Source organism: Neodiprion virginianus, chromosome 6, assembly GCF_021901495.1.
Source record: "Neodiprion virginianus isolate iyNeoVirg1 chromosome 6, iyNeoVirg1.1, whole genome shotgun sequence".
NCBI lineage: Eukaryota > Metazoa > Arthropoda > Insecta > Hymenoptera > Diprionidae > Neodiprion > Neodiprion virginianus.
Genome location: NC_060882.1, coordinates 6,754,907 through 6,765,994, shown reverse-complemented (window position 1 = coordinate 6,765,994; position 11,088 = coordinate 6,754,907). Strand labels below are relative to the sequence as shown.

General features: G+C 38.1%; 1 protein-coding gene across 1 annotated transcript in view; it reads left to right on the top strand.

Moving 5' to 3' along the window:
• LOC124307074 (N-alpha-acetyltransferase 15, NatA auxiliary subunit) overlaps window positions 1-10,773 on the top strand; it is a 40,483-nt gene extending 29,710 nt beyond the window's left edge. The window contains exons 9-11 of the mRNA XM_046768407.1: window positions 9,372-9,565; window positions 9,696-9,804; window positions 9,968-10,773. Of these exons, the coding sequence (XP_046624363.1) occupies window positions 9,372-9,565; window positions 9,696-9,804; window positions 9,968-10,491 (827 nt within the window). The 3' untranslated portion in view covers window positions 10,492-10,773. The remainder of the gene's footprint in view (window positions 1-9,371; window positions 9,566-9,695; window positions 9,805-9,967) is intronic.
• The last annotated feature ends 315 nt before the right edge of the window (window positions 10,774-11,088 follow it).

Genomic DNA, 11,088 nt, shown 5'->3' with positions numbered 1-11,088 from the left:
AAGATCCTATTGTCAATCCAACCTTGTTGCACATAACGCAGTGACCTTGGTGGGAGAAAGACGGACACAATAACCGCCTGACTACAAACTCGGGGAAAGTCTCATTAAAATCCAACCGTATAATACAGCACTCTCAATATACATATATAATGTACGGCATTGCACAGTTTCGGAATCGCAAAGCGTGCGTGTGGATAAAAAAAAAAAAATTCGCACCCGCCTCGCGGCTCTTATTTCAATGGATTACAGCTCACGCAGAGCGCTCTCATTTTCTAGTGCAGCACAGCAGCGTCTCTCAAATGTCGCGACCCCGTCGCAATATCTCCTTTGTTCTCTATCCGCGATGAACGCGATTATTAGAAGATGCACCGCGTCTAATTATCACAGTTTGCCGACTCGGATATTTTCACCGTTCGAAATGAAATGGAACTTTGCAAAAAAAAAAAAATTGAAAGAAAAAGACGCATGGTGTGAAAACCGCGTAGAAATTAGTATCTGAAAAAACAGACATCAAGAGAGCGGGTAAAACCCGGCGTCGATATTTCAGCGAACGCAGGATTCTGTCCGTCTTCTTTACGCTTTAACCCTTCGCCATGCCTGCAGTGGAAGGTTGTCCAGGTGTCGTGTCGGTCTCATCTCGAACATAAAGTGTCCGCTATTTTTAGACCGAAAGCATTCAGAGACGCGACTTGAGTTCGTGAGGAAGAACCGAGCTGCAACGTACTCGGTGAAAACCGCACGTATTTCCAAATCATCCGAGGCTCTGTCGGCTCTTGGATATACCAATGTATTTATACGCACATATGTAACCATACGAGAGTCCGGGTACAACCTTCCGGTCCGTGGTTGCACCTTAATGCGCGTCAATCGCGCGAATCGATGTTTACTCATTAGTTACGCGACATCGTTTCAGGAGGAGGAAAAAAAATGGACAAAGTTCGTTGATACGGTAGTAGGATAGGATGCAACCATCACATAATTCGTACAAAATCGAACTCGCCTTTTTTTCGAACCGAAAAGAAGTTAGCCTAAAGAGGAAGGCATTAATGAAAATTACCTGTGCATCTATATCGTACTTCGACAGGAACGACGTCACAACGTCATTTTTCATCAATCGAATGAAAAATTATGTTTAACTGCAAAAAATACTTTTGATATATAAAATTTCTGTTAAAATCCATCCAACTTCCTTATCGTCGATTCATTTCATCCTGCAATTTAACAATGCTAAGGTGTTTTCTTCTTCTTTATAGCATTCCAGCTTTCCGGATGTCTAAGGTTCGCGGTTTTTACACCGCACCGCGTAATCGGCCACGGTATTCCCGTTCAATGATCACCTTCCGTAGGCAATATAATCGATCGTAGAATACGTACCACCGAAGGTGCATGCATCAGCTTCGAGACGGGTTAACGATCCTTAATACGCTATGGAGTTCCGCTTGCTGTGAATGTTCGTTTCAATTTTTTTTTTTTTTTTTTTTCATATATTTTCACCGTACAAGTACAGCAAGTTTAACAGCTGTATAACTATGCGTTATGCACTGCGTATAGCGCGGAAACCCGGAAGGGTGCAACAATTATACCTCGCATTGGGTTCGTAAAACGTTCGACTCGTGCTTTTTATGTCGAAAAGCAAGCAAATCATCCTCGTTTTAAATTCAAATCACATCATTCTCTCGCTCTCATTCTACTCACGATCAATCTCTCTCCACTTTCCTATTGGTACAACCGGCTGATCGTTTCAACGACCGAAATTCAACAGTTTTCATTCTTTTCTAGCTCTTTCGGCACCTGCGGAAGTTTGTGAAAACTGAATTACGTAAATTTATGTTATCCGTCAATTAAATTAGTTTTAACCATAATAATCTTGACTCTTTAGAACTTTTTAATAGTAATTTATGAATTGTTTCTTAGATTTTTATTATAATATGTGGTCAATTCCTATCGAGATGATTGATGAAAAATATACGCGAACTTGAGACTTTGGCTAAACGGCAAGAAGAATCAGTGCGCTTTTCAATTTTGCTTGATCCTAGTCATTTTTTACTTCGAGGATTTCGTCGTATATAGAAATATATTCGAGGAAATATTCATTCGGACAAAGTTCAGGCCTCTTGTAATACGAAGGGATGGAGTTATGTGCTAATTATAAAAACGGGCGAAATCTATTTCGTCATTGAGAACTGAAACCTCGACGCCACGCCCTGCGCTGATTGTGAATGTGGGCGATACCGTACCTTTGCAGGAGAATGTTTAAACCCGTGTGTATATATATATATATATGTATACCATACATACAAAAGCTGCAGACGAACGTGTATATTGCGCGGTTAGCGATTGGATTAGACTTGGGTTAATACTAGCAGGTTGCGACCTTTGGAAGTCTGACGCATAGAATCGTTACGGTTTAGAATTACTTTTAATCGATAAATTTTAATATCTTGTAAATATATTGCAAGAAGAGAAATTTTGCAGCGAAAGACGCGAGGAGATATCAAAGCTGCATAGATTATATATACAGTGACTCGGGTGCTGTCATTTTTCATTCCGTTTTTTTCGTTTCGTCGGGTTTCCGCAATGGTGCACAGATCAAAGATCAAGGGAATTGATTATTTCCTCGGTGTTACCGAAGGTCAACGATTGATGCGTAGTAGTATAATTGCTTATAATTGGAGTAACCGATGATCGAATGATCGAGTTATTGTAAACGGCGGCTGTCAGAGACAATCGTATTCCCAATAACACTCGACGAGCATGATATTGTATAATGTTGCGTATAGTTAATTGTTGCGGCCGATTGTTATTAGTTAGTAATACTGAGGAATTACGTTAATCCACGTTTCGCATCACATGCTGCATCGGCGCATACATTACAATTATACTCTGAGACGAAGAAAAAAAAAGGAAAAAAAAAAGGTCGAATTCATTTGAATCGCGTATGAATTACCTGAAATTCAAATTAAAGAATAATTCATTCGAATTATAATGCAATGTGGAAAAAATTTGCTCAAGTGTAAGTCGAAATCGTTAATGTTCATTCCCTTCTTATCTCAATCAAACACCCCGCGTACATAGTTCCTAATGCAGAAATTGTCAGGCGGTCTGGTTTCTATTTTAATTTCACACCTGCCGCATTGGGGTTCGTTGAAGTTGACTAGTATTCTCGGTTTGAGAAATTCAAATCTCTCCGGAATGTTCCCCCCCTCCCCCCTCTTTCTCTCCATTTTCTAAATAGTTTTTGTGATATTCAAACACGGCCTCACGATATGCGGAATATTCAGTTGCAATAATTGATTTTACCTATAACAAACCCGAAAACTCTCGATTTCTTCTCAGCTTCGAATTTGCAATAGTTTCAAGATCCGTCATCCGACGCGCGACGGATGTTTGGTTTCGGATACTTGCCGCAGTGTGACAGAATCGTAACAACGAAACTAAATCGAGACGGTCACGCTTGTGCCTACGTAACAATGATTAATTTCTTTTTCTTGGATTTCTTTCTTTCTCTTTATTCATCGTTTTCTTTAGTCGATTTCTCAACGTATCAAGTATTTTCCACGCTGTAAATATACAGTAAGTATACATAGGTATATGTATACGTGATAATTTCGCAACGTGCATATCTGTTAATATCTATTATACCCACATGTACACGTATGTGGATTCCCGTTCACGTTCTATACGATTATGTCCACATACCTAAAACCAGCTACCGGGCTACAATTCCTTGTTATAAAATTTCGGCAATGTCTTCGAGCCGATGCGAACAATGCTCGTATTATTGGCGACCGACACCTTACATACGTGTATATAACGTATCTACGTGCGGATTATAAATTACCGGCGCAATTCTTTCCGAAATCTAATTATCACGGTGTAAATTAATAACCACAAACCGTGCCCATGGCATGGCATTTTGCGCAACGACGTTATATATTATGTATTATATATTTAGAAAACATAAAGTAAATATATATATATATATATATATATATATATATATCTTTGTATGTACGTATATACTACGAAATCAATATCGTGTAATATACTACTGTTATTACAAAGTGGGGGAAAAGTCTGTGCAAAAAAAAAAAAAAAAAAAAATTGTGCGATAAAAAGGATCAATTTATAGAGCTCTAGCGGGCAAAATGTGCATATACGTATACTTATAACATTAGTTGTATGCATAAACCGATGTCGTGGTTTAAGGTGGTGCAATTCTTCTCAAGTGACACAAGTCAGCGCACGTGGGTGCGGGTAGGCTACGCAAACTGGAACTGCACGGAGTATAAATGTGTTACACACGTTGTACAATCTAGTTTATCGTCTCATTACATACCAACCGCAAATGAATAATAGGTAAATTCATACTATCGGATATCTAATCGCGGTCATCGGGGACGCTGTCATATATATACACACTTGTGTGCCTGTGTGTTAATATCGAAATGCGGGTGTAAGTACAAAATTGTAAAAATGGTTCTACAACTTTCTCAGTATATTTGCAAATTTTTTTCCCCCTTCTCAGCTCTCTCTCTCTCTCTTTCTCTCTCTTTTTCGTTACGTTGCAATTATTCACGCCATTTAAATTGTTTATCAATTTCTAGCTATTGCACCCGAGGCGTATGGAGTGTGAAATAAACGTGTATCGCACGAAGCGGCGTGTCGTTAAAATAATTTCACGTTTATAATACGCATTTTTCTTTCGTTCCTTATTTTCTTCTTCATCCGCCCTCTAATAACAAAAGTTGAGACAAGTGCCGGTTCTCTAATTCTGCTCTGCGAGTTGGCTCACGCGACCTTGTACAGCCTCCCGCTGAATTACGCAATTCATGCAACATTATAATGTACTGCAGAGTTGTTGCTTTATTATACAATATTATACAATATAATTGACGCCGCAGAGTTTTGAGAAACACGTCGCGGTTGTACTTGTATCAAACTTGCATAAACAATATTTTATGCCTCGCGTATACCTGTATGTGTATACTGTACGATACCCATTAAATTTATATTCAATCCTGCATAATTGAATCCCGCACGGAAGAGAATCTTATTTCATACATATTAACTTCTTCCACTTCTTCTTCGATATCGACCGATGATGATTGCCCGCTGCCCACGCGGTTTGACCTTCGCTCGAGGAAAGACGCGTACACGTTTTACGCCAGCTTACCTCTGGCATACGCCCTCACAAAACCGGATGCAAGTTGCACCTTTCGAGATCTGATCTCCGCTATCACGCGCGGCGGGAGACCCGTGTTTACCCGTGCATAAAATTGCACTCAACACGTGAACACGTGAGTGCCTCACAGGCATACATATTGCAATGCCCGGCCCTTCGTCTAGCTCGTTTGTTATTATTTTACGTATCACAATGACGCATGACGCACCAAACTCTCACAGGAAAGTTCAATATTCTAAACGATCATTGCTTCCGACATCATTGTTGTTTTTCTGCGATAGATTGACCGACTTTATTTTTTCGAATAAAACATGTATCATGTACCCAAGGTTCGTACGCTTTTTGGTATCTGAAATTCTCTGACTTTGCCAGGTATTTCAGCCTGAAAGTAAATCACAGTGACTTCTCCACTGAGACGCGTTGAAACAACACCGTGACCCGCGATAGAAGATAAGAACACAAACTGAGGATGGCTGGCCATGCCTGGTGGAACCGTTTTTGGTTTTTATAAATAAAAATTTTTTTTCGACAATTGACCTTTACACCCAATAATACCACCCTATCCTGTTCGTCTACAAAGGTCAACAGCATTCCTTCAAATTATACACAGAATGTATGAAGTGGTGCGACGAAACAAAGTTTGAAGTGCAATTTTTCTTTTCTCAAGATCGATAGTACTTTGTATAAGAACGAGTTTACTCTTTCGACAGACTCAAAATTCCAGTCTTATTTACGAAATTCCCTGAGTTTCCCTGACTTTTCCCTACTGTAAGAAATTCCCTGAGTTTTCCCAGTTTTCCAGTATTTCCCTGTGCGTACGAATCCCGATACCTATTTACTTTCTGCCGAGTCGTCGCGCGATTTGTCGATATTCTAATTAAAAGAAGTAACGAAGTTTCGGGAAAACTTCAGATTGCGAATATATCAAAGATCTTGCTCTAAGCATCGTAAGCTCAAAAACTCACGCGATTGTTCTTCGATGAGTCGATTGTTCTTTTATTCTTTTTCTGATTCTCATACGATTTTTCCACCATGGTGTTCTTGTAGTTGGTGAGAGAATTCTTTAACATGGACGATGAGAATGACGCGATGAAAGGGATGCTGGGGGGATAAGAAACTATAAACGCTTTATGACCCGCACATGTGTGTAATCCACGTCAGCGATTCTCGTTGATCCACATTCCTGCAGAAACTCGCAAAGCGTGCAAGGTCTCTCTGGACCAAGGCCATGAAAAATGCGAGGAATAACATTGAGAGGTCTTCGCCGACTGCAGCAGCATGTACACTAGGGTGATTCAAAAAAAAAAAATTAATTTTTTTTTTCTTCCAAACAGGCTCAAAAGTTTCTTTTGGATGTAAAAAAATTATTGTGAAAATATGAGCCCTTAATATTAATATTTAGATAGTCCTCATCGCATTTTTGTAATTCCCATAAGAATAACATGGGAAAAATTATTTTTGCTTCTTCTGATTTTTATACCGTTCATACAACTGATTGACTCATAAATCGCTGTTATAATCTTTATAGAGAATTGAACGCTCTACAAAAAAGGTCTGATAACATTTTTTTATTAGTCCACGCGTTCAAAAGTTATTGAAGATCGAAGTTCAATTTTTTAAAAATTTGATCGAATTTAGTGAATTACACCGAAACTGTTGGTTTTGGTGACAAATTAAGGATCAAATATTTCGTCAAACATTAAGGGGGATAGCCACTGTGAAATTTCAAAAAAATAAATTTTTTTTTTTTTTGCTTTAAATGAAAGTTTATACTTTTAAAAATATATGTTTAAAATTTTATATTGAAATTCCAAAAAGTTTTCGAGTTATAGCCATTTTAGTAACAACGCGTAAGCCTACCGTAGCTATAGCGCGCTCCGACGAAACTCCTTTTTTCTCGAAACTACTTTTTTCAAACTGGTCGCAACTATAATTTGCACAAATATGAACCGATTCGCAATTTCTTTTTTTTTTCTTAATCGTCTATTCAGTGGCTAAGGTTGCACGTAGGGGATTTTGAAAATTTTGATTTTCAAGATTTTTTAAGGCTGTTTAAATGCAGAAAAAAGAGATAAAAAAACAAAAAAATTCTTTGAAAGCATCATATCTATTGAATTGAACAAAAAAAAATCAATGGTCAACATTTATTAGAACTTCAATTTATGTTTGACGAAATATTTGATCCTTAACTTGTCACCAAAACCAACAGTTTCGGTGTAATTCACTAAATTCGATCAAATTTTTAAAAAATTATTCGATCTTCAATAACTTTTGAACGCGTGGACTAATAAAAAAATGTTATCAGACCTTTTTTGTAGAGCGTTCAATTCTCTATAAAGATAATAACAGCGATTTATGAGTCAATCAATTGTATGAACGGTATAAAAATCAGAAGAAGCAAAAATAATTTTTCCCATGTTATTCTTATGGGAATTACAAAAATGCGATGAGGACTATCTTAATATTAATATTAAGGGCTCATATTTTCACAATAATTTTTTTACATCCAAAAGAAACTTTTGAGCCTGTTTGGAAGAAAAAAAAAATTAATTTTTTTTTTTTTGAATCACCCTAATGTACACACACACACTGCAGATGCAGAAGCACTGGCTTTACCGTAATTCAGTATCTTTCTTCCTCGCATTACAGGTTTCAATTTATAATAATCCACTTTATGTACGATGTATATTTTACACGCCGTGATTATCGGAAGCTTCAACTCTCTCGAACGATAAAAATCTTTGCACGTATAGATTTATATATGTATGTGTCAGAATACATTGTGGAATTGCGCGTATGTATAGTGGATAATTAATTTATCACACGGTCAAATCTACGACGCGCGTTGGTAGACGGAAGCGGATTTTGAAATTCTGCGATGACCCCCCCCCCCCCTCCCTTCATTCGTTGTTTTTACTATTATGTATTTATAAATTCGTTATAAGATATGTTGCATACAGGTATGTGTATACATACAAGATTTATTAAACTTGTACTATTAGCTAGCGCGATTTCGCCCACCACGCGAGCTTCCTCGTTGGCGTTTGTTTATCCCTCCTCCTGTAATAATTTCTGACTTCTTACGTTGAACATGTTTTTATACATGAATTTTCTGGCGGTAATAATAGAAAAAGATACGCCAAGCCGTAATTTCATTAGGTATGATCATGCCGACGTGTATCGTCAATCTTTGTAAATCCATCGCGCCTTAATTCATTATTATAATTGCTGTTTGCAATTCTTCAAGGTATTATAAATGCGTGCGACTGTATAGATCATGGTCATCGTCTGCAGCCTACGTGTTTATTTTATCATTCATTTTATTCCCACGTATTTTCTTTATGGTTATACTTATCTAAAAAAGGGATTGACGAGTTGCAATCGTTGCGACAACATGATTCAACTCCAAGCGTACAGAATTGTACTTGTCGCGCGTTCTTCTCCAAAACACTGATATTACGAATTACCAATCGGAACTCGTCAAGTTTTCTTGGGGGAAAATAATTTTTAAAAAAATTCTACGAATCGAAGGGAAGTGGGGAGAAAACCACCCACGCGTAAGAGCACGTACGGTGTAATATTTTTACGTAAGAATGCGTCAGGAAGCAAAAAAACGCGCAACCTGAACCCCTGGAAGGAGAATATGCACACGATGTATCTACCTACGTACATACATAGAGGAATGTCTGAGGCAATTGTTTCGCTATTTACGTACAAATTTACGGAGCATATCACGCGCTCTTATCCGCACAATGTTTTAATATAATGTATGTACATTGAATATTTCTTTTTCTTATATAATTGGAAAGCGTGCGGCGCGGTGCAGCGCCACACACACACACACACACACACATGTGTATAATATAGGTATATGTATACGTAATTAAAGCGGTGACGCCCGTTGAACACAATGAATGTATTAGAGTAATAATATTATTATTAATTAATCGGTATACAGTACAGTGCAGGGCGTAAAGTTTTATTTTATTTCACGTCATCAGAATAATTTTTTACTGCTTTGTTGCATAAACTGAATGGAATTTTTCATATCGCGTAGCAAATTTAAACCATCCCAATGTACGCGTCTGCAGCAAAAGCTGCACAATTCGTTGATTAAGATTATAGTTGTGGTAAACTTTTTCCATTCACGTAACTCAAGGATGTTGCGAAAATTAATTTTTTACAGAAAACTTGGCGCCGTCGGAACTGAAGAAGCTTAGGAACAAGCAGAGAAAACAGCGCAGGAAGGCTGAATTGGAGAGACAACAAGCCGCTCATGCTCAGGAGAAAAGGGAGCAGCACAACAAATCTCGACAACAGGCCGATCCTGATCTCGAACAACCGACTCTCGACGAATTGATCCCGGAAAAATTGGAAAGGGTATTTCTTATCTTTCTTTGACTCCCTTTCATTTTCTTTCACTTTTAAGTAATGAGTTTAATATTAAACAAAACGATAGCGTTCGGTGGAGTTGTTTAATGTTGGAGGAAAATCTTGTTGTCTTTTACAGTCTGAAGACCCACTGGAGCAGGCGGTCAAATTTTTACAACCATTACAAGAGCTGGCCTCAGACAGAATAGAGACGCATCTCATGGCGTTTGAAATATACTTTCGCAAAGGTGAACCGACCAAAATTTATTTCATTACTTGTGATGTATTTACTGATATTTGTACGCTATTTTTTTCTTTTTTTTTTTCTTTACATTCAGCGTCTGATAATGTACGATACACCGCTGCATAAAACGTTCGTTAATAGGATATATATATTTTTTTTATTCTTAGGCCGGACACTGCTGATGCTTCAGTCAATAAAACGTGCGCATAATCTGGATGCGAATAATCCAGACCTGCACTCTTGTCTGGTACGATTCCTTCAACACGTCGCGGTAAATCCACTCAAAGGACCGGTAGCCGATGTTGTAAAACGGCAGACAACGGATATATTTTCAAACTACGACGCGGCTCAATTGAACAGTGATTTTTTAAACAAAAACAGCAAGTCTCTGCCACATTTACTTCAAGGGGCACGAATGCTGCACCTCTTGGATCCATCTGCTCAAGCTAAAGCTCTGTCGTTGGCTAGTCACGTAGACGGATTGGACGGAGTTAATTTAGAAACGTGTACCAGAGTTTTGGAAGCACTGCGGAACGAAGATTTTGGTATATGCGAGCAGGCGATAGCGGATTACACGACACAGTGCGAAAAACGCTTTCCTTACGCGACTGCATTTCGACCGCCAGAATCATACACCGCTACTACTAACCATCAGGCTCTGACAACAATCAGCGATGCAGTTAGGGAGTGAATCTGGGTGATGGGCTTTGCGTTAAAACACGTAAATTACATAATTAGAATTTCTATTAAACAAAACAAATACAAAAAAGAAACCAACAAAAGAAAAGAAAAATGCGAATAATTAACGAATAAGCATGTAATATATTAAAAACTGTTCCTGGTGAAGTTCATATGCAGTGTGAGCAGTGCCGGGATCAGTGATGGATGAACAATCTTAACAAATTGATACGAGATGAAAAACAAACAAGTAGAGGACTGTGTTTCGTCATGGTTCGTGAATTTTAAATGAAGATTAAAAGGAAAGGACAGCGTAGTTAAGATTATTAAATATTACCCCTAATTAGAACAGATCAATCAGGCTCTTCAAATTCAAGAGTTATGGACGAAGTAGGAAGCGGCGATGAGTGTGGAAACGTGTAGTGTACAGGGTGCGGTGTTTAAATATATACATACATATAGTAAGGCGTGTGGGAGTAACGTTGTTGGTACAAAAGAAAGAAGACATAATCGATAAATAACAAAATGGACAAGGATCGCGTCCGTCGACACGCTTAATATATATAACACACACATACATACACATTTATATGTATACCATGATAAAGCT